Here is a 24,957-nt window from a genome sequence, read left to right on the forward strand (position 1 = left end):
GTGTCAACTCGACACGTACGTTCACCTGACACTACCTAAAGCACAGATCTCCAGCTCATCGCCATGACCGGGAGCCACACGCTGCCATGTACCAATTCGTTTACCATTTCCGACAAGGTGTGAATTATTTATAACGCTGCTGTTGTTCAAGAACCCTTCGTCAGTGACGGCGAAAAGGACATTCGGTGTTCCCGCATTCACACTTGTCCACGTTTTCTATTTGCGCTGTTTATTTGGACGAATGGGGGAAACACGCCAGGACACGGAAGACACAGTTTTGCGTTTCTTCCCCGGACAAGATAGCCGTGTTTTCAGTGTGATATTTGCACCTGTGGATGAGCTCAGCCCACGTTATATATAGACACTCTTATGACAGAAAATGCAGAATAGCGCTGGGTGGAGCAGCGTCGCGTGATGCAGGAACCCGGTCGTCAGAAAGCTCGTTGCAGATGGATAAAATACTAAGAGGGAGAATGCAGTTCCGAAGCGGTTCTCTGTGAGTGTTGTAGGGGAGATGGGGGAAGCAGAAGGCATGCCGAGTGCATCGGAAGACGGACTCTTGACAGCCTGGCGGTGGAACAAAAACGCAAAGGAGCAAGTCCAGTTGAAGCAGAAGATCAGAGATCTACCAGGATTGTTAAAACACGGATTGCATTTGAGGAAGAAAAGTGTGGAGGCTGTAAGTAACGCACCGTGATCTATACAGTTTCAATTCAGCTTTTTACGCTTTGTAGCCTACTATCCTATATGAACACTCCTGTCTTGCTGTAGCGCAACGCAAGCCAGAATATATCGATATAATACGGGTGTGGGTGTAGGTTCCTTATATGGACAGCTATGGATGCCTGCTTCTGCAGTTAATCGTATTTACCATTGATGTTATAAACAAAAACGTAAACAAATAAAATAATAAATCCACATATCCTAATGAACTATGTTAACCAACGTTTAATGAATTAATGGTTTATTGTAATTGTTCGATTTTATTTTTATGAATCCACCATATCAAAGGCAAAAATATTACACGTCCCACGCACCGTTACGTTACCTTACTCGTTTTCCATTTATTCAACTAAATGCACGGTATCGATAGCTTACTCACCTTCTCAGAGGTGCTGCCAAGCATATTTTCGTTAAAAAATGAAATGTACCTAGCAATAAAGATTTAATTGGCTACAAATAATTCAGCGTGGGCGTGACAGCTGAGTACAGAGAATACACAGAGCAGAGTAGATGGGCGGTAAAATGAAAGTGGCCGTAATGAATGATAGCCTAATGTAGCCTAGATGTTGAGGCTTGGTTTCGCGAACCTAGTCAATATGTGTTTACCTTTTCATTTTAACCTCTTCAGTTCTAGTGGTCACTTGAGGTGATATAACGAAAATATAACAGCAAAAATTTTAAAGACATCACACTGGTGCAGTGTTTGGGGGCTACCCGCGTGTAAGAACCAGTGTTAGATGGGATTCCCCTTTCCTGCTCATGCTAAAATGGACCGAACAGCATTCGGATGCAGAATCGGTTGAAAATGAACAGATGTACGTGATACATCTGATCAAACTAGTTATGTCCGGTGTCACAGACCGATCAAACACAATACAGCATTCAGTCAGCATTTCCAAACAGTACTAGCAATGTGTTTTCACACACATCTTATCATAACCCATTTGCGGACAGAAGCTTTTTTTCTGAATCTGATCGTGATCAGATGTTCCTCACTAGCTGTTGCTTTGATCCACAATTCGATTTTGATTTGTGTTGTAATTGTTTTGCTTTTTTTGGTTATTGATTATTATGTTCATACAGTACTGATGCTTGTCCATGCAAGTCGAAAGCAGATGAAAGTTGTCTGGTTATATAGGCTACTTTGTATTGAAATGGGTTTGAATGTGTATTTTTTTATTACCAGTGGGCCTCCCACTGTAATTTCTGTTAAGCACATAATATATTAACTTTGGAAAGGTAATGCCTTTGAATGAAATGGCTGACCCATGCACCCCCTGGTCCCTCAGATCCCTGATTGATATTGTTCTGTGTTTGCCAATGCACATTATTTTTATTCTGCAGCCTGTCAGCATTTCATCATAACTAGGGTGTTTCATTATGAGACTCTGAGCATTCAGGCATTGATATTCTGTGTGTCAAGTGGGAGTTTGCCCAAAACAAAAGCCGTGAAGCCACATTTCTTGGTAGAAGATTTTAAGATCACATAAGGGACTACTTAACACATTTAGTTTGCTATGAGCAGGCTATTTAAAAGATATTACTGCTTCAGGCTGTTTGCTTTGCGCCACTAGGGAATGAACTTTGCAACAGTGGTACGCTTTTGAAGAGTAGCCTACTTGTTCACGTGTATGTGTATATTTCTCAGACATTCATAAGGTGCTGCCTTGCTGCCATTAGAAATATTGTGAGCTGGTTTTAAATATGGATAAGCATAGTTTGATACTTGAATATTCTATGGCTTGTAAGGTTAAATAGCATTGACAAACCCTATTCCCCCCAGCACTACAGGAACCTGCAGTGCTTTCATTGTGCATAATGACTCACTGCAAATAGATGTAAATTCACTCACACTTTCAGTAAGAAAAATTAATATCAATGAATTCTCTAATTTTATGCAGCTACCCTTTATGAATATTGATGTGAAATGCTATATCAGATTTGTCCTTCATTTTTTGTTTGTTAATTAGGCTAACTGGAGCTAGAGTAATAATCAGAATAATTCCAAAATAATCTTGTGGATTTTTTTAAATTCCAAGTAGGAATACAGCTGTTTGCACATGATCAGTGTCAAAACACTCAACACAGCATCAAACCTTTACATTCCTATGGAGAGAGCATTGATGCTCGACTTGGCAGCAACACTAAGCCTGATGTAGGGCACAGCCCAAAATTAAATCAGAGTTGCAATCTACAAAGTTCAAATCGTTTGAACTTTGACCTTGTTTGAAGTTGACCTTTCATATCGCATCCAATCACACCACAGCTTTGTATGAAGCGAGCGGATGTAAACATGGGAGAACATTTTGGGATAAATCCAGGATTTTTGGTTTCACAAAGTGAGTTCACAATGTATTCTTATACCCCAGACAACCTACTATCGACGTTGTTACAGTTTTCCAAATCAACAACTTCTTGGATGAATGACGTCAAGTTTCAACAGCTGGCAGCACTCGATTCTTCTCACGTGCAGTCACCACCTTACTTGGCATGGAATGCAGCGTTTGATTTGTGTCATGTGAAAGTGGCTTAACAAGAATAAGAACAACTTACAGTTAGCAGTTATCCCTATTAAAGAAAGTATTAACTATTTAAAACAGAATGAAGGCAATTGAAAGGAGGCCTGTTTACACACCCCATTGATCAGCACATGCTATGGTAAATGGAAATTTATCCAGGCCACCACAGATTTAAATCCATGGCTTGACCCTCCATTGGAATATGAATTGATTCTGTACAGAAACAGATCTATGAGCATATAAAATTGCAATATGCTAGAAAGCTGTGAAAACCATATTAGAGAAACAAAGAAACTGTTTTGTGCATCATGTGACAAATGGGAACTAACTGATACTAGGTCACTGTTGGTAGCACAATCTCTTATCTTGCCATGAAGTCTGTCTTAATACTATACGTAATGAAATGCATTCCATGCTAAGTTTTAAAAATGATTAATAGGCTACAAAAAACAAAAGTTATGGTCAACCTCAGCTCTGTGGTGGATTTTCAGGTAAGTCTAGTGCATTACAACATTTTGAATCCAAAAGCATAGGTGATCCAATCAACCTGTCAAACAACAACAGTAACCTGGTGAGCCAGCTACTTTCTTGTTTTTAAAACAACAATGACTATCTGTCATACTGCTTTGATCTGGAATGAAGTCATTTTCTTGTGTTTTCCTGTTCCCTTCTATATTTTCATAATCAACAAAAAATCTTCTGAGTGCACGGATGACCCTCTGTGGGTGCAGTGGTAGTTATGGGCCTTTCTCTCAATTGTCAGAAACCAGTTTGGTGAGATGTGACTTCAATTGGAAAAGTGTCTCAGAAAAAAAATCACATTGTTCCCTGAAGCAGACAGTCTCTTCTACCCATATTAGGTTCAGTTTTTGCACATTACAGATATTCTATCAGCCAGTGATAGAGCAGAGGTTTGACCTGGAATAGATATGAGATATCTTGCTCAGGCAGTATTTTCTCATCTGGGGTTGAAAACCATACAGTACCTCCTGGTAATGAGTTTGGAGACAGTACCATCATTCTGTGATGCTGCCCTTCACGGGGAGCACCTCACTCTTTGTATGTAGACTAAACATTAGTGGATACACTAATAGTCTTGTTCTGAGAAGGAATGATTATGTAAACTATAATATTAGAAATATATAATCAGTATTTAAATCCTGTATTTTTCCTGTTGTTCTGACAGTGCCTGGATTGTGTATCACTCTTTCAGTACCAGGAGGCTGATATCATAGTTGTTACATGTTAATTGTAATCATAATTATGCATTGCAATATGCAGTTTTAAACAAAATGTTATTGCAAAGTTATTGGTTTGAATTATAGAAGAAAGGTAGAAAGTACCATTCCTTTCTTTTCTTTTTAAAATATAGTCATAACCTCATAATGTATGGATGTGCATTTTTACTTATTGATATAATTACTATCTGGAGCTATAATATTAGAATAATTGGGCCTCAAGAAACAACAGATGGATTGTTTTGAAGACGCTACTGGCTGTAATAGAATATGATTGCATTTTTTAAACCCTGGGAAAATTGCATGTTAGTGAGGAAGTTGAGCTTTGCAGGTGATTTATGAACTAGATCTGCTTACAAAATGCACTGAGAACCACTGACATATTTTTTGGACAGAATCAGGTCTTCTGGTGATTTCAAGGGACCTAAAAGATCATGTCTGCTGTAAAATTTACCAAACCTGTCTCTCGTGGCTCTCGTCATCCAGTCAGAATATTGTTTTGCTGTAAATTGTGTAAACTGATTGGGTAGGAATTGAAATCCCTTGATAAGCTTTCTGATATGGGATTTTTTGATATGGGAAGATTTGTTTAGTCTCTTTAGTATTTACTTCTCAATGTAGTGATGCCTGTTTGATGTCTCACTTTTGTATGATAGGGTATTTTGTCTTATTACCGCATGACATAAATTACACTTTAGCAGACTGTGCCCTACTGTACATTGTTATACTGTACAAATGAGCGTGAAAGGGAAGCATTTAATCTTGCTGTAATCAGTGTCAACTTTGAATGACTCTCAGAAAATCATATAAGCAGATCTGAGACTTTTGAAGGTTCAAAGAGATAATATCTTTCTTGCTCCTCCTATGTTTTTTTCTCCCTCCTTAAACATATTTTACAGCAGGACTAATTTTTCTGTCAGTGGTGTCCTTGTCTGGGCTCCTTGGCTGAGTGGGATCTCGTTTCTGGAGGACTTGTGGAGTGGAACAGACATGCCCAGATATGCAAAGGTTGGAGCAAATCAGGGAGTGTGCTGGAAAAAAAAACTAATTTGGAACAAGGCCACACGACTCTGCCACACAGGGGAGGATATTGTAGCCAAGAAACTTGTCTGAGCTTGTCTGTCATGTCACCTGGTTGCCCATCAAAGCCTTGATCTGATTTTTATTTGACACAAATTTTACACCAATTACTCAAACCTCAACAATATCCAGTGCTCATCCCTTTCAGTTTTGACGTTTTGAAGTTTTGCATAATAGATTGTTTTATTGTGTTGAATTGTTTAACTGGGCTGGGTACACATTATATACTCAACAAATAAGGATGGGATTATAGAAGCTACTTTTCAGATAACCATTGTGCTTTATGTGGGAATATTTATTTTCCCAGAATGATAACGAGGGAAGAGGGAATGATTGAGGGGTCAGCTGACAGGGCAGTAAATGCTGTATCAACATTGAAAAATATAAATATGCATGTACACAAGCACAGTATGATCTTTGAGATATGAACACATCGGAAATTACACTGTACCAAACTCTGTAACCATTACCATTACACTGTAACTTTGACAATTAGAGAGAATTTGAAAGGAAATGCCTAATTTCAGGATACTGCTCATCTTTTTTACATCGGTGTTAATCAGTAATTGAAAATGGCTGAATTTTGTGTGTGCTTGCGTGAGTTAGCGCATTTGCGTGAGTGTGTGTGCATCAATTTATATAGGAATATTAGAACTGTATATGACATCTCCAAGTGGAATTACTTTCTTTAGTTATCCTTAACATGGGCATATATTTTCATATGATAATAAACCCACCAATGCATGTTATTGCTATTGAATCAATGGTTGAGGGCAGGAAAATAAAGGTTGCCGCACTGTTCGTTTTCATGAATTTTGGACATGGTTTGCAGGATTTGTAATTTACCCGCACTTGTTCCTTAATGTTTCAAAAACATTTTAGAGATTACAATGTGGAAAAAATCTGCATGGGGTGTTGACCATGTCACATCTTAAACATTGCGTAGAAAAGATACTACAAAAATGCATTGTGTTCTTTTATATCTAAATGAAAGACATTAGAGAGATATTGCTTATGAGAATTGTCCACTGCACTTGTTTTCACAGTTGACCCGAGAGGGGGCGGAGGGGGGGGTGGGTGGGTTCATTCTATCCTCACCTCACTGCTCATCAGGTGAGCTTGGTGCCTGCAGTGTGCCTGCACCAGCTGTGTCCCAGTCACAGTGTCCTGATGTAGTAACTGCCGCAGTTCAGCTTGTGGAGCAAAGAGAAGCCTCATTTGACTACACCCATTTCACAGGGCTAGCATGCTCCTTCCTGAATATGGGAGGATGTTGCAGCTCTAGGCCGGCTGTGCGGCAAGTGAGAAGTCCAGAATGGGGGAAATGTGTTAGTTCCTTAAAAGCAGTGGCACATGTAGCTACATGTTGTGCTGACTTCCTAAAAGTGTAATGTTTCATCATAATCCCATGTTGATTTTTATCTCTTTAAATCATGCTACAGATACTTTAAATTATTTCATTTTCTGTAGCCAGGATAATGGAAGTTTCTGCCTCAAAAGCCCTGTATTTCTTAGTATTTTCATGTACTCCAGTTAAGCCCATTATGCTCTGAATCACAACTACTTTTCAGTGTTTGAAAAACAGAGCTTGGAACAAAAAATTCTTGAAGTCAGTTTTCATTCTGTTAATGATTATGGACATTGGAACAAAGTTGTCAGTGGAGATTGATTTAGTGTTAGGTCAAAATGTAGTAGGAGTGTTAATTGGGGTACTTAAACCCTAAGAAATCTAAGGCTGTGAACCTTCGAATGGGCATCACACTTGATGTGTTTTATCCTTTTAATGGTCTGATTGGCCTCTTTTTGTCTTGAGTCTTTATGTGTGGCTATGTGACACTAAAAGTAAATATGACACTTGGGTCATATTACATAAACATATAGACTGGAAGTTTCAGCTCTGTTTTTAATATAGTTCTGTGATTTCAGCGTTTAACCGAGAGGAAGTGCATCATGCTGGAAGCTGATTCAATTTTGTGAAGCAGTTATCTGTCTAAAAAATGATTCGTGCCTTTTATGTGCAAATATTGCTCATCTCTTTTTAACATTGCTTTTGCTAAATTTCAAATAAATGATCTCTCTAGATTTCAGTTGATGATTGAAAATATTGTGCCAACATAATAATTGGGTTATTTCCATTGGGTAATATTGATGTTGGTAACCTTTCTATGGCGAGTGTGTGGGGATTAATTGTGATTATTGCTGACATTTACCTGATGTGCTACCTGCTTCCTTTGGGCATGGGAGCATGTGTTTATGAGGGACTTAGTGGCCTCACCAAAGCTATTATAGTGCTTGTAGTTTAAAATTGAAAGTACAGCCCAACAAAAGCATTGTACCTCTCTCTAATGTGGATTTTCTTTTTTCTTTACTTGCTATTTACTTGATTTTTTTCCTCCCAATTTGAAAAAATGCAGTTGTGCTGCTTACAGTAGGTCTGTGCTACTTTATGCCTCTTACACCCATGCAAGGAGCAGTGCAGGTCTCTGATTTACTCACCTGCAGATCGTATTCCACACTACAGGCCTCACTGTGCTGTGCTGTCGGAGAGCTGGCACTGACAAAAGGAGAAGTGTATTACTCACTGATGAGTACAGATGGCAGTGTGTGGGGGCCTGGCGTTCTGTTTGGAGGAGTTAATGCAGCAATAACTCTGGCTGACTAAAACCCGACTTAATCTCGGGTGGGGGCGAAGCCCGTCTCCATGGACTCCTGGTTATTGATGGCTGATGACAGCCCGAGCTCAATCCTGTGGTGTGATAGCCTGTCGGAGCCTGACTTTGTGCCCTTTCAGCTGTTAAAGTCTTCAGTCATGTTTGGGAACTGCCATTCCAGCCTATTTTACTGAATAACTCCATAAATGTTTTAGAGACTGTTTTCATATGAGTTGTTTTGTAATCTCAAAGAACTGTCTAAGACCTCCTATGAGTCTTCAATGTGTTTTTCTTATTTGATGCCACTTAATAAATAATTATTATATGGATTTTCAACTGAAAGTTCAAAGCAAGGGGTGAAAGTCGTGTGGCATAGGCTATATGTATAAACAGCTGTGAAAGTATTCAGCATCACAGATGGCATGCGCCCTTTTGAGTGTAGCAGAAGAGGAGCTGAACTCCCTGCTGCTCCCATATGGCTTGTTTATATACAGGTACAGCATTCCTGTTCCCTTCAGGTTTTCCAACAGCAACGAATAGGATGATCATTAATAATTTCTACACACATCAATGGAGTATCCTGTTCAATAAAAACTGTGTTATTTTTATCCAAAACAAGTCAAGCAGTTTTCATTCATTCATTCATTCATTCATTCATTCACTTGTGCTTATGTCACTATTGTTTGGGTGTATACTCACAGTGCACTGATACCCCACCCCTTCAGGTGATGTCATTGAGCAGTCCTGCACACACTGGGTTCATGCTCCATAGAGGTACTGTACGTGGTGGATAAAGGAGGGAGGTCTATAATGCACATAGCAGGAAAGGTGAAACTGGATGAGCTAACGCTGGGTAGTACTCAAAATTCCAGAGTAAATTGAGGGTATGACAACATATGTTTTTGTTTTGTAGTGAAAGGCCACCATTTAAAATGTCCTGTATGCTTTAAACAATCAATGTGTTCAATTCAGTGTTTTGTTAATATGCAACAAGTTACATAAAGAAATTAAGTATCACACAGCACTTAGGCTAGTTCAATTAAGTATCTTTAAAAAAAATAATTTAAAAAAAGAACTTTTAAAACCATCCGCCTAACCATAGATTTTTTTTAGAATATTGATATTTTATTTGCTTCAGTTACTTTGGCAATGTTCTTTATACATCCAGTCATTTTCATTTACTTGGGATTAGCAAACTAAGATATATGGGCCACTTAGTGTATGGCAGCTCCCCATTTTACTATTAAGCCGATTAGCATGCTTTGGACTTTATGACAGTTTATTTGCTTAGCTGACCTACAAACTGTGCCCTAGTTGTCTATCACTGATTTTCACCACTTTGGCCCCACTCTTTCTCATCTGTTCTCACAATAAAGTGTTAAATATTTGTTTTTAAGAAAGCATTTAAACATTTTTTTGATTTTCTGTCTTGGAACACTACCAGCTGAATTGTGATCAGATCTATTCGTAGGTCTGAAATATTTAAAATGTTTTGAATGTTATATATCTGTATTTGTATTTTTTTTTACAGGTGTTCAAAATGCATACCATTTTGGCTCTTAAATATAGTTTCCCCGGTTTTCTTGTCTTCTTGGAACGTTGGCATGTAATGTAAAATTTGCAATGACTTCAGAATCGTTTTTTTTTGTGGTCAGTGTGTGCTAATGACTGGCACACACTTGAAGTGATCATGTTTCTTATTGTTGACTGTTTTGTTTTTTGTGGTGAATACACTCATTAAAATAGAATATTACTGCAGCACACAGTACAATGCTTATGCTAATTTCAGTAATATTATAAAGGAAATCTAGCAAATGAGTGCCTGTTGTTGGTCTGTATTATTGTGTTGTAGAAGGTCACCCATACTCCTGGTCTTTTGTTCTCTTGTTGGTTGTTGAAGGTAATGATGCTCATGTGGTTTTATATTGATTTTGTCTGTCCTACAGTTACCTGACACCACTCCCGGGCCCAGTTCAGGCTTCTCCAAACAGAAGGTAAATGTGATGTTTCTCTGTGCCGTTTGTTATGACGCTCAACAGCGCATGAATATTAAAGCCTGAGTTAAAAAGGCTGCTGTTTCTGTACTCTGACAATGACTGCAGTACATTCTCATTTCTGCCTGTCTGCCTCTTGCGCACAAATGCAGCCTTTCAGGGGCTAAAAGAAAGTTTAATATTTTAGTCTGACTGTGCACATGCTCTAATTATTTTATTCAAAATGTTTTCTGTAATACACTTATATTTGTTGCATGATTTAGTTGCATTTCTTACATTACGCTCTTTTTGTGGCACCTTTAGCTGGCATTGGACGCATTATTGGTTTATACATAATTACATATTTACTGAAGCACAACTCCTCAAGTGTAAAGCAGCTGTGCCAAACCTGGGGTTTGAACCAGCAATGGTATCATTATAGATCAAATTCCCTAACCACTAAACCACGATTTCTGCCCCAAATGATATGATTCTTTTAATAAACTTTTATCAGGCTTGATTTGATTTGAAGGTCAGTGATTATGATTATTTTATTATTTACGCACAGGGCTGTGTATGGCTGTGTCTTCGCCACTGTCTAAATCCCACATAATCTATTTGAGCCCCTTTTAATGCCTCTGTTTGATCTTTAGCCCTGAAGGCATATTCCACTGACAAAATGGGTTTTAGCCTAATGAAGCTGCGTGAAAGATTATTGACCATCTACTGGTCGGGTTCTACTTTGTTAAACTTCAAGCCAGTTGCCAATCACCGCTTTTCATTGTCTATTATGTAAATCCTGTGTTGTTTGGCATGGCAACAATGATATTCAATATTGTGGCAGCACAAGTGTATTATATAACACTAGCTAAAAGATAGCAACCTGTTGTCTGTATATATGCATTATGACCTAATGTTGTTGTGGCCTGGTGGAGATGTTCAGTGCCCTCAGGATGAACCTGTATAGTGACAGGCTCACCTGATACCTGTTTTGTAAGTGTAATGTGTTTGATAGCAAAGCCTAAACTGATCCAAAATGCTAGAAAGTGGACTTTCCCTTTTGCTCTGAAGGTGTTTTAGGATTGAAAAAGCTTACAGGACAGATCTGTGATTTATGTAACACCACAAGCTCATTGGAGGATAAACTTCATTGTTTACATAATATTTATTGGTGTAATAAGATTTTTATTTTGTTTAATTTTATTTGAATTTAAAACCAATTTATTAATATATGGTAGACCAATAAAATACTTCACCCTGGTTAGTTTCTTTTTGAGCCACCTTGAAGTGGCATGTAATTGGTCCAATTCAGCGAGGTATTAGGCCTCTGTTTGAATATTTACTCTGGACACAGAAGGTGTTATTACGTGTTGTGTTTGCAGTGTACACAAAGGGCAATAAATCTGCGGACTCATTCATTGTGGTTTTCAGGCCTGCTTAGAAAATTTCCCTTGCGCCGGACGCGCCTTGAGGAACGCTTTCTTATCACACGGCCCGTATCCTGCCAAAGACCGAATCCATCTGGCCAGGATCATCAGGTATCCTGTCCCATTGTGTGTGTGAGAATCCAGCAGATCCTGTCCAAAACCACTTCCCTGTCGCTGCCTGCAATGGGCCGTATTGTTGGGCTGAATAGCTTTGCCATAAGCTATTCAAACATTTTATGCTTCAAGGTGGTCACATGTTTGTGATCCACCTTCACTTATGTTAATTACAGCTTGTGGTAAGTCTTGCATGCTTGAACCAGTCATTACCATTTGAGTTGGGAGGTTGTGTGGTTGCGAGACAGTGAAAGTTATGATAATGACAGTTCCATATCGGCTGGCAGTCAAAAAATGCGCTTCTGCTGCAGTCAAGGTTACCTGGTGCTTATTTTGATCCGAGTTAAATCAGATATTTCCCCTGACAAGACTCAGTAAGAAGCGCATTATTCCTGTCTCTGAGTTGTCTGTGTTTAAATAAACCAGCGGCTGGTTTAAAAAGAAAAAGCCCTGAACCACTCCCAAAAAAACAAAAAGAAAAAAAAATCAACTCATGAAAACAATTTATGTCTAATGTTGGCACGCTAAAAAGCCTGTTTATAAGCGTTTAAGCAGTGATACAGGGGGTGGCTTTGGTGCTGTTTATTTTGTGTTTAGCCTACCTGTCATGTCATTGTGGTGCTTATATCATGCTGGGCTGACTCGAGTCGTGATTCACGACCGCTGCTGGTCGAATCAGGAATGCTCTTCCCTGCCTGTCATGGCGAAGAGCAGTCGATCAGAGCGCATATCTGTGGTGAATTATGAAGTCCCTCCTGCTGCGTGCAGCTCTAATTGGCTGTGATTGAGATGTATGGGGCCACGGGGCACTGCAGCTGGGAGGTGCGCATACATGCTCAATGCAACGGCTTTATTTTAAACTTTCACTTCCTGGTCTGCACGGAGACGATGTCGTCAGTTAGGTTACCGTTGGTGCTGTGACCTCTGAAGGACGTTTGGGTGGAGCCCTTTGTGCTGACGCATGCATTTTTAAGTGCTTATTTAGTGATTAATCACGGCGATTGAATTCAGTAATAGCCCAGGCTTGTTGCGCTTGACATGCGAATTGGCAGGTGTCAGCGCAAGCATGGCTAGCCCTGTTCTTCAAGCCAACAGGTTGTTAGGCTTGCAGTCAGTCTTCTCACTCTAACAGGCATTGTTTTTGTGGCGATTCAACTAAACTCAGTTAAACACTTGAGAAGTAAACAAGGACTTGTTCAATATGTATAAAATGTTGGTGCAATGTTAATGCTATTGCTAGTTATGATCGATAGTTATTTAAACTAGACCTGACTTGAGCAGTCAGTTTGTTGCATGGGAACTGTCTTGTCATTGTTCTGAAATGGCCAGTACATTGGCCACTTGGCACATTTCTCTTTGAGCACCACTGCTAACTAACACAGGCATAATTCTCCTTTAAGTTTTCTCTGTCGGGTAAGGAGTCCAAAGTGCAAAATGCAGTGTTCATGGGCTTCCCCTGCCTTTTCTTTCACTACCCTGATGGAGTAGATTCGGAGAAGGGGCAGGGAACTTCCCTTCGAAGAAGGGGGCAGAAGTGCAAGGCTAAGGTTTCTGTGCAGAATGGTCTGAGGAAGGATCATATTGACATTGGTGTATGGCTTGAACAAAAGGGAATGCTTTTGAATGGGAAAGGGGTGTGGTTAGGTGATGTTCTGTAGCTAACTAGCAGGTGTTTGTACGTGAGAGAGAGAACGGCAGGAGAGTGTGTGTGTGTGTGTGTGCGTGTATGTCTGTGTTTGAGAGAGAGAGTGAAAGAGGAGAGAGTGTGTGTGTGAGGGTCTGTGCATATGCATGCGCGTGTGTGTGTGTGTGTGCATGTGTTTTTGTGTGTCTCTGTGTGAGAGAGACGCGTGTGTGTGTGTGTGAGAGAGACGCGTATGTGTGTGTGTCCGTGTGTTTATGTCTGTGTGTATGAGAGAGAGACGCGTGCGCGCGCGTGTGTGTGTGTGTGTGTGAGAGAGAGACGTGTGTGTGTGTGTGTCTATGTGTGTGAGAGACAGACACGTGTGTGTGAGTCTGTGTGTGTGAGACAGACGTATGTGTGTGAGAGACAGACACGTGTGTGTGAGTCTGTGTGTGTGAGAGACAGACGCGTGTGTGTGAGTCTGTGTGTGTGAGAGACAGACGCGTGTGTGTGTGAGTCTGTGTGTGTGAGAGAGAGCCGCGTGTGTGTGTGTGTGAGAGAGACGCGTATGTGTGTGTGTCCGTGTGTTTATGTCTGTGTGTATGAGAGAGAGACGCGTGCGCGCGCGTGTGTGTGTGTGTGTGTGAGAGAGAGACGTGTGTGTGTGTGTGTCTATGTGTGTGAGAGACAGACACGTGTGTGTGAGTCTGTGTGTGTGAGACAGACGTATGTGTGTGAGAGACAGACACGTGTGTGTGAGTCTGTGTGTGTGAGAGACAGACGCGTGTGTGTGAGTCTGTGTGTGTGAGAGACAGACGCGTGTGTGTGTGAGTCTGTGTGTGTGAGAGAGAGCCGCGTGTGTGTGTGAGTCTGTGTGTGTGTGAGAGAGACGCGTGTGTGTGAGTCTGTGTGTGTGAGAGACAGACGCGTGTGTGTGAGTCTGTGTGTGTGAAAGAGAAACGTGTGTGTGTGAGTCTGTGTGTGTGAGAGACAGACGTGTGTGTGTGAGTCTGTGTGTGTGAGAGAGAGACGCGTGTGTGAGTCTGTGTGTGTGAGAGAGAGACGTGTGTGTGTGAGTCTGTGTGTGAGAGAGAGACGCGTGTGTGTGAGTCTGTGTGTGTGAGAGACAGACGCGTGTGTGTGAGTCTGTGTGTGTGAGAGAGAGACGCGTGTGTGTGAGTCTGTGTGTGTGAGAGACAGACGCGTGTGTGACGGCATGCCGTCCTGCAGAGAGACAGCGCTCTGCGTCAGGTGCACACGGCAGTGTGAGACACTGTGAGTAACACACCGTCTCGCTGCAGGCATGATGTGATTCCTTCCAGTGGAATGTGATTAAACGTATGGAGGCTGTTTTTGAGGGTGTGCGCTGTGTTTATTCTGTGTGAAGCACTGATTAAGCTGATTGGGAGCTCCTTACTTTGAAACTGGGCCATTGTTTAGGCGCAGATGTGTGAGGAGTGCGTGTTCTGTGTAGACTGTGTTTAGGCGCAGATGTGTGAGGAGTGCGTGTTCTGTGTAGACTGTGTTTATGCGCAGGTGTGTGAGGAGTGCGTGTTCTGTGTAGACTGTGTTTATGCGCAGGTGTGTGAGGAGTGCGTGTTCTGTGTAGACTGTGAGTAACCCTGTTTATCTCTGCTGGAGCAGTCATGTCAACTGAGCCACCTGCACAAACTGTGCTTTGTTTATGGGTGTAGGTCTGTGATAAGTACTACATGCAGTGACTTAGGAGAACGTGTGCATTTTCTGTGTCTGTGTGTGAATAACTCCTCCCCCTCCTCTCGCATACTCTTTTTCTCTGTCTTAGAGGTGCTGTGTCCATTGGTTTAGAGCTGATGCAGTATTTGCTTGTTGCTTGTGTGTGATGAATGTGTTATGGGATATAAGACAGTACGTGTTTTCTGTGCCTCTCTGTGAATAACCTCCCCTCTCTGTGCAGGAGGAGCTATGTTGGCCTGGAGTTGGTTCAGTGGCTCCTGGAACAGTGTCTCTTTATACAGTGCAGGATGATGGCCACAAAGGTCTGGCAGGTTCTGCTGGAACTGGGCATCCTGATGTCAGGTGAGTTTACCTATCTCTCATTTACAGGTGAGTGTACCTTACCTGTCTGTAATGTACAGGTGAGTGTTTCTTACCTGTCTGTGATGTACAGGTGAGTGTACCTTACCTGTCTCTGATGTATAGGTAAGTGTACATTGCCTATCTCTGATGTAAAGGTGAGTGTACCTTACCTGTGTGTATCTTTCCAGTCTGTAATGTACAGGTGAGTGTACCTTACCTGTTTGTGATGTACAGGTGAGTGTACCTTACCTGTTTGTTATGTACAGGTGAGTGTACCCTACACGTCTCGCACCCAGCTCTCAGAATGGTGCTGTTCTGTGTAATAAATCTGATAGAAATGCCTATCTGGCCATGTATGAACAATTATGAGACACTCTGTGACTTCTGTGGCCTTGCAGTATACAGTAAGGCAGAGCATCCTGCTGGGGTCAGGGCCTCTTTACTGCCTGCACTGTCATCTGATCACTAGCGAAGTACAGCATTAAAACCCCAGTGTTGACTCAGTCTTTAGAGCATCCAAACAATCACCCTGGCATAATTATCAAGTTAGCCGTTTATCAAGAGAAACCTATCCCAAGGTAAACTACTGATTAGAGGTCCTTTGTGTCTTCAGTGGTTATTTTTGTTATTTAAAAAAATCATTTATTAAAAAAATTCCATGGGTTAATGATTTGGTAAATTAAGAAATGAAAAGCAAGAGGTTTGAGCAATAAGCTGATCCACACACTGGCTCTTCACAATAATTGAGCTGGAAACCTGAAGGTTTGGTGCTGGTTTCTGTGGTGGGAAGTTGCCGGCCCTCGTTGGGTGGGATTTTCCTGCATCGTGTCCCAGCCTCTACAGTCTCAGAGCCGAGAGTATGCATCACTGACGCCTGCTGAATTCTTGCCTTCTAGTGGACCAGCACATCGTTTTCGAGGACTCCAACACGTACTACCAGTTCTCTTTCGAGGAGTGCGAGTCTCAGGGCTGCGAGTTCCGGAACGAGGCGCAGTGGCAGAACGGGGTGCGTCTGCTCCTGCAGCTGGTGCCCTACGTCCAGTTCCGCGTTGGGATGGTCACTCCGTGAGTACACACCCTCATGCCAATACTGTAGAACCCCATACTGATCCCCAGACTCCCCAAAAGTGGGTGCTTTCTCCTACAGGTCTGTTCTACATGAAATTCAAGGCCTGATTTACTGTTACGGTAGATATAGTCAAGATTGGAATCTTTTGGCTATTCTTGCATACACAGTTAAACAACACCTTAAAAACGGAAACAGATTGGTGATGTAATCAAATTCTGGCAGAAAAAAATAGAAGCAGTTTTTCTTGTTCTTTTTTGTTCACACATTAACATGCGATTGGTTCATATGCATTTTCAAGCAAAAACATTTGAAAGCACCATAGACCACAGCTATTGACACAGTACGTTGGAGTATGTAGCCCCTGTAGTCTCTTTAAACAAATATGGTTTGTCTTTGCCTCTGCTCTTTCCCTCCCCTCCCCCAGTAACAGTGCCTCAGGGCTATCAGCACTGCTACAGATACTAATGATCAGTTTGAATAACCAGGAAGTGGACTGTGCCAGACTATTATTTTTATTACATTTATATTCAGGCACTGGAAGTGCATACATGTAGGTTAAGAGCAAAGGGGATAACAAATGATCTGTGTCAGAACTGATAGCAGTAGCCTTTTAAGTGCCGTTGCAAGTGTAAAATAGAGATTGAAGATCTCTTTGCATACATTTGGTTGTTGGAAAAGACTACCTTCCACCAGTGTGCCTTCCATTAACCAGTGTAACCCATGTTCAAAGCTGTGCTAAACTCCATGACTGGAAGCTTGATTTTAACAGCCAGTGCTAGTAGGGCTTCCATTCTACCTGAGCCTGTAATTACAGCGTCTGACTGGATTCATTAGCAACTTGATCCCAAAAGTTTAACCCGTTGTCGGCGGAGAAAGGAATTTGTTTTTACCCGCGACCGTAAGATGAGGACGAGAGAAAACAATGGCTGACTGCATTTGGGAAGGCTAAATATCCAGACACACCTGAGACAGCTAAAAATACACAAAGATACGCCCCCTTCGCTTCGTATCAAAAATGAGCAAGGGTAGAGGTGTATGTCATTTTTTTGTTTCCATGGTGCTTTCAAACAAATAAAATGAGCACTGTAATTATTTGGCCACTTCTGAAAATGGGTGGGTGATAATGGTTCATTTTTTAAACGCAATTTAAAACAGGATGTCCATTCACAATGGATATTTTTTTAGAGGGAATCAAAAAACAGGGAAAAAACCCCACTGGAAAACGATTTCCCGAACCCTTAAAAATGAACATAATAATCCCAGATTAAACTGAACTACTGGAAAATGATGATATGCGGGAAAGAATGATGCAATAAATGCAAAATTCATGAGAAAATGGGCCAGCACTTTTGAGAGCGACAAGGAGATTCAGATTCTGTGACAGCGAGCTTTGCGTGTCGTTTGCGAGGCTAGTGTTTATGAATACTGTGGAAGTGCAGCCTGCTCAGGGATCTGAAATCCCTGAGTGCGGTATAGTCAGAAAGTCCTTCCTCAGCAGCCTTAGTGCAGGTGTTGGGTGGATCCCTTCCCTCCCGATTCAGAACGGAGGAACACGACAGCCACAGAAAGGTGCAAAACGAGAGGATCTAAATGTATACTGTATACTGTATACACTAATTCATCCGTCCAAATGTGCGTTTGTTGTGTTAAATGGAATGGACGGAATCGGGTCCCACTGTGCCGATGACTCATTTTGAAGTGGTATTATTTCCACATTTTATATTTTTTAAATGGCAAGGTGAAGCGGGTGTGTGTGGTGGCTTATTTCCTTGTGACCAGCAGAGTCCCTCGTCAGTGCTGCCGCAGTGGCATTTTTGCATCCAGAGGGATTGTCTTTGATTGAACTGAAGCTCTAGGGACGGTGATTATCTGTGTTTGCAGTGATTGCGTTTTCCCGAGTTTACCCACAGAGTTTTCTGAGCTTAGCTGTGGGGTTTTTCACATTTGGGAGCATATCTGTGAAAGTAAATGTGTGAAGTATTGCTGTGTCCTCTGAGAGGAGACTTGTCGCTGTCCAGATCCTATTTACACATCTTTCCTGAAGAAGAAGGACTGAATTCCCTTCAACCATAAGCTAATAATCACAGTTAGCTGGGCTTTCAGCTTGTGATACTTTACCATAATGTGTGTTTAGCCGGCTAAATGTCTCCAGTGTAATCTTTCTGTTGTGCTTATTGTGAGGCACCCTTACCACAGTAGATGTGAAAGCAAACTCTTGGTATACTTCTTCAGGTCGTAGAGATATAACTGCTACAATGGACACGTTTCTTTCTTATCGCTGTACTTTTGCTGTGTTGCATTGGCATGCAATTTGAAATCATATAGGGCCTGTTTATTCAAGGCATACACTTATACGTCACCATGGTAGCAGTGTGTTATATTTCCTAAGGAGAATGTTTATTCTGTGGTGGAGCAGTCAGTCAATATAAATCACTGTTCCCTGACAGCTTATTGATTCCGGTAAAGTTGACACCCACTCGCTGACTACATGTGACTGAGTTTACTCAGTCCTTCCAGTTAGTAACCTGCAAAACCAAAGTTTAGCTTTTCATGCATACGTTTTTATTTAGATTTTTATTACTATGAAAGGAAAGTGTTTATTAACTGCTTCACATGAAGTGCTTCATATTCATATTTGCATTTGCTCCTGATACAGTAAAGTCGTAAAATATCTACTGGAATAATGATGATGATGATTGGTTGTATCTATGCAAGGGCTTACTATGTTCTCAGAGTTTCACAGTGAGGAGGGAGCTCTTCTCTTCAATCCCTGTCAAGAATAATGATGTCATCTCTTTTGAAAGGACTGTTTGGATATTGCTCACCCACACACTTTTGCTTCCCAGAAGCTCCCAGGAATTTGTGTTCAGTTTGAATTCTATTTACATACCTGAAGAGGAAGTGTACCAGAGGAAGAGAGCTTGTGGCACTTTGTCGATAGAGACTGGAATATGAACTGATTTCAGAAGTTGGCAGGCATTAGGGTTCTAATAATGAGAAGACTGAGGTATGATTTATAACTTAGCGCTGAATCTCGTCAAGAGAAAGATGTAATGTGAATTTCAGTGCCTTGGCCTTCCATGACAAACAGAAGCAAAAGAAGCGAAGCTGACTGCGTTTGGTTGTGGCTGCCTCCTTTGTTCTTAGGAACAGACTGAGAGCAAGGCAAAGAGCTCTAGGAAAATAAAATGCAATTTGGCCTGGCAAGTGGAGTAGATTTCCTCAGAGGCTAACACAGCAGGAATAGAGCAGCGAAGGGTTCACATGGGAGCGTTTTAATGCGAGTCGACACAGTCTCTTCTCGGAGCGCTCATTTCACTGTGTTGATTTAACGCGCGGGCGAGGGAGGGGGGGGGGGTGTCTCGCCCACACTCTCCCTTTCGCATGACGCTGCTCACCCAGGCGCTGAAGCGCATCTCGCCCCCTCCTTTTGCTCAGCCTTTTATTGCTCTGTGTACTCGTCTTCGGAATATGACACGACAAACGATTCTCAGTGCTAATAAAGAGGAGAGGCCCCCAATTTAGAGCTAAATAGAGTAAATGGCCGTTGGGTTTTGGATTTTATACACGGTCACATCTGTGCTGTCGTTCCTGTTCTGACAGTGCTTCACTCAACATGTCTGCCTCTTAGTCCTTCATGACTTCCTCTTACAGTTCTGTTTGTTCCCCAGGTTCTGAGTGTAGTTTTGTCTGCTGATTGGTGTCTAGTTTCTCGCGTGTAGTACTTGACAAATATCCGCGGTCCTCTGTTTCCATAGCGCTGTCCCTGTTTCTGCTGACTGACGCCAGAAGCTTACTGAGCTTTCATTTCCCAAACTGGAGAGAATAAATGAGGTTTTGCAATGGAAGCGCAGGTGAAGAGCAGTCCAATTAATCACACTGTAGAGGGGCGTGTGGGAGGAGCCCTGAGGGCGGGTCCTTTGGTGCTGATTCTTAAGTTCATTGGATGCAGACTGCGTGGAGTCTAGCTGCCATTTATGACAGACTGGAGACATGTATGCACTGCATCTGCATTTCTGCTCAAAAGCCAGCAGGTGTCAGTGTCACACTGAGCTGTCAGGAAGAGGAACAGCACACCACTGCTGCTGCCTTGTCTTCAAGATGTATCTTTTTCCACTGTAAATGCCTGCATTGAAGAAAACAGCCAGAAATGACATAATTGCAAAAATGCATTTGATGTCCGTGTCCGCCTGCCTGTTTTTTTATTTTTTATTTTTACATAACATGTGCTTTGACCCATTTACACAGCTGGTGAGGTTCTAATTCAGTGGTGATCCTCATGTCGTTGTCCCTAGCGTAAGGCCATAACCACTTCTCTGCCCCGGGAACTGCTGAAGCTGAAATCTATCATTCTGACTGACATATCCACAGTTTCTTATGTGTGTGTGTGTGTGTTGCATTCACTGCTGGTGTATTTTTTTGGGACCCCCATAAATATTGCCGTCGAACACCCGGGTATTTATCTGAAGGTATCTCTGATATTTTAATGTTTCACTCACTATGGAGATAGGGGCTGTTTTTATGTTCTCTCTTCTTTCTGTCTCTCAAATCGGGCTTTATTAGCTTTAGAACATTTCAGGACATGAAGATATAAGGACAGCCTTCTCTTCCATCCATCTGTCATAATAAAACAAGACTGCATAAACAGGCTGATAACATACATTTTCATAGAAAATAAGGATGTAGCATTCCTGTCTGCAAAAATATTTAGACGGCAAACAAAAACATCATTGTGCTGAATTTACTGGCAAAATCTACTGGCTAAATCTACCGTGTGTTTTGTCATCCATTCATTGATATTTCTCCCTCAGTTGTTCTTCAGGCCTTATGTACAGTAAGTGTAAACTGGTGGAGAAATGGTTAGCTCAAGAGAATTCTCCAACTATGCTCCATTTGTTTACTATTAGAATCATGTGATTTCTAAAAGTTTTTAAAAAATTTAATCTACTTCATTTTCCACTGGCTTCACTAGGTAGAAGTAATTGCATTTCTATACATAGCCACCCCCCCATTTCACCATAATGTTTAGGACAAATGGTTTCACAGGTGTTTTTGATTAGTCAGGTGTGTTCAATTAGTCAGCGCTGATTAGTCAGGCTTTTGATGGCCTTTGCAGTCTGATTTTGGTGTTAGTCAGCATAAGGACCAGAATTGTGCCAATGAAAGTCAAGGAAGTCATTATGAGGCTGAGAAATAAGAAAAAAAAAAACACAGTCAGCGACATAACCCAAACCTTACCAAAATCATCTGCTCAAGTTCAAGCCAATGCCCCCCCCCCCCCCAACATCCTAAATTGCCTTGAAATTACAAGTAACATGGAATTTAGTGAAAACGCTCTAAATAGAGGCCTTAAGTTATATTTGGTTTTTAATTTTTACTTATATTATCCTAAAAAGGACAATTGGTTTTGATATTCTGAAATGAATCTATACACTATGTTCTTCAGTTGAATTCAGGCTCTTTCAGGATAAAAAAAACAGAAGGTGCTGTTCCAGTCATATGTATGTTCTGCCATATCTAGTTTGAATATATATTGTTTGAGCTGTAGTTCTCTGGAAAAATTTTTAATGTTTTAGTGTGCAGTCCACAAAGCCACATTCTGACTTCACCACAAGGTTTTGACTCACCTCGTCACTCTCATCTCAGAAAACTGGGCCAACATCGATGTATTAAATTGGTGTCCCTTCGGCTATGTCTCAGAGAGGAAGCCTTAATTTGGATGCGCTGGGGAACTCGACTGTGTCTAACGGAAGTGCCATTCCAGGCCACGCTCTCCAGTGGTGTGAGGAGGAAACGTCACATTCCTGTTGGCATGTTCTGAAGCCCACTGGACTGGAGAAAAATGCCTGTCCCAGTCCCTTATATGGATCTGAGCGAACAGGCAAACCCATTCGAATTTGGCTAGATTACAGCGTATTATTCACTAACAGCCATGGCCAGGGTGTCTTGCATACCAAACATTTTACATATTATCCATTTGTAAACAGTAGCTTGATCTTGAAGTGTTTCAGGGAAAATACTTTCCTCAGGTCAGTGCATATGCATTATTTAAACATTAAAGTCCAGTTTCCTAGCCACTTAACAGCACTGCCACCATATAAACATAGCAACCTTGCTATAATGTGTTTGTCCATGGGTGGAAAGGTTCAAGTAACTTAAGTGTCTGGAGTGCTCTTACTGTATGCAAACTGTATAAAATGACTCTCATTCTTAGTTTTCAATGATTTTGGTAAAATGGCCAGTACAAGTGACTCTTTTTGGCGCTGTATCACAATTTGTCGTTTGAAAATGTGTGTAGCTAATTTAATTTTGAGAAAACAAAAGGAATCCCTTTTCTCATAAATTGTTTCCATGGATACAGATCCAGAAAGGCTCAGGAGGTCTTCTGCTGCAATGATTTCAGGTTTATAGAGACCGTTATCTCCCTGCAACATGGCTCCCCAACCAAGTGCACTTCCAACCAAATGACTGACAATTTTTGTGTTTGTTTTCATGCCATAATGTTTTAGTGTTAGTAATTTTGAGGCAGGCCAGGGAGTTGGAACAAGAAGCGGCTGATTTCAGTGCGTGGGTAGAAATGAGAGATTATTATTATGATACAAGGAAAGCAGCTAGGTTGTCACATATAGGGATGAAAGCTGTTGGACAATAGTTGGGGCAGTGTAAACGCATTTGCAGCTCCTTCTAAAGCTGGCTAGTGTCTAGAACATATGCTTTTGAAAAACTGCAGACTGAACATTATTGTATATCATCCTATTGGCCCTAGCTTTAATTGCATTGGTTTGACTTATTTCAGTCATGTGCATAATTCAGATTAATTGCTCTGTGTAGTGAATTAATTATTGGAGATGGTTGTGTGTGTATGTGTGTATGTGTGTGTGTTTGTGTGTTTGTGTTTATACGTTTGTGTGTGTGTGTGTGTGTGTTTGTGTGTGTTTGTGTTTGTGTGTGTGTATGCGTATGTATGTGTGCGTGTGCGTGTGTGCGTGTGCATGTGCGTGTGTGTGTTTGTGTGTGTGTGTGTGTTTGTGTTTATACGTTTGTGTGTGCGTGTGTGCGTGTGTGTGTGTATGTGTGTGTGTGTGTGTATGTGCGTGTGCGTGTGCGTGTGTGAGTGCGTGTGTGTGTGACTGATGTCCTGTCTAACTGGCTCTGCGTGGCCGTCCGCAGGCCTCAGGACGAGACGCAGGGCCGGGGAGGACAGATCAGCTCGGAGATCCTCCAGATGAAGGCTCTCGAGAGACTGACGTCGACGGTAAGGGGAAGAATCCCGCGAATGTTGCTCTGTGCGTCCTGCTCAGTGTCTCACTGGGGCCGGAGAAAGGAAGGGCTTTTCTGTTGTCCTTTGTTTATCTCCCTGGAGAAAGCTTCACATCACATTAAACCTGACCTTTACAAAATATTTGACAAATCATACGCTTGATGTACTTAGACATTGTTTTGTCCACAGCACGACTCACTTTTGTCCATAGTATGTTATGCTATTTCTCTGATCGATCCTTTGTATGCATATGTGTTACGTGTAATGAATGTATGTGATTTTCCTGCAGGAATGTGTACTTTGTTTAGAGACAAAGAATTCATTGTTAACCCTTCGTTTCATGTGCTCAGGTTTTGTGACTTTTTCACTCGATCCAGTGTGCTTATGCTGCCTGATATAGGATAATTTTCACTTACTGTACACAGATATCCTTGTAATAGGCTGAGAGCAGAATGTTCCATTCTGTAATTGCATCCTGTTGTTTTATTTAAGGATTACTTCAGGGTTAATTAGTAGAGCTCATTGTACTGACATTTTTCTCCCCTACCTGAAACACTTAATCATCTTCTGTACACTATGATGCCACTCCTGGGTAGTCTTTCCAGCTTAAGTAATTCTTTGGGCATTGGTGCACACACCACATGGTATGGAATCGAATCCTGACTATGCTGGTGCCATGGAGAGAGGATTGGGAGTAGTTTCTCACCACACCATAGACATTCCCCTGCTTAATTGGACTTACAAATGTGGTTGGCAATTTTGAATTGGAGGGGGGTATGCTATATTTTTCAGTTGTAGAAGAAGGTAAAAAAAGGAAGAATAAACATGTGGAAAGCAGATTATGGGTTGTATTTTTGAATACAACCCACTGACTCTATATTGTTCCTGTTCTTGGGGCCTATACTGTACAGGATGCTTTTAAATAATTTAATTTCTATGTAGTATCTTGTCAGGCCATCTGTGGAATGTATTAAAGAGATAGGAAATGGGTTATTGAGGGTGTGGTACTGGTAAAAGGATTTATTCAGCTTATGTTGGTCAGCCCGTGTTCCCATTTTTGTCAGTTGCCTTAATGAAGCATTATTATAATCAATTAGGCTGATTATTCTAGGGCCTAAGCAAAGAAATGTACAACTAACTAGCTGTATTCTATTAAGCTGAATACAAAGTTCATTGCTTATCTCAGGGCATGATGAACACAAAAAGGCCTGAACCAAAGA

At 41.3% G+C, this 24,957-nt stretch overlaps 1 protein-coding gene across 2 annotated transcripts in view; it reads left to right on the forward strand.

The window, feature by feature from the left end:
* The first annotated feature begins 61 nt into the window (after positions 1 to 61).
* The window catches only part of rapgef5b (Rap guanine nucleotide exchange factor (GEF) 5b), a 71,362-nt gene continuing 46,466 nt past the window's right edge, over positions 62 to 24,957 (forward strand). For both annotated transcript variants that reach the window (XM_035426104.1, XM_035426112.1), the window contains exons 1-6: positions 62 to 679; positions 10,158 to 10,205; positions 11,616 to 11,722; positions 15,286 to 15,407; positions 16,304 to 16,472; positions 23,647 to 23,731. In XM_035426104.1, the coding sequence (XP_035281995.1) occupies positions 515 to 679; positions 10,158 to 10,205; positions 11,616 to 11,722; positions 15,286 to 15,407; positions 16,304 to 16,472; positions 23,647 to 23,731 (696 nt within the window). In that variant the 5' untranslated portion in view covers positions 62 to 514. The remainder of the gene's footprint in view (positions 680 to 10,157; positions 10,206 to 11,615; positions 11,723 to 15,285; positions 15,408 to 16,303; positions 16,473 to 23,646; positions 23,732 to 24,957) is intronic.

Source organism: Anguilla anguilla, chromosome 1, assembly GCF_013347855.1.
Source record: "Anguilla anguilla isolate fAngAng1 chromosome 1, fAngAng1.pri, whole genome shotgun sequence".
Classification (NCBI taxonomy): Eukaryota; Metazoa; Chordata; class Actinopteri; order Anguilliformes; family Anguillidae; genus Anguilla; species Anguilla anguilla.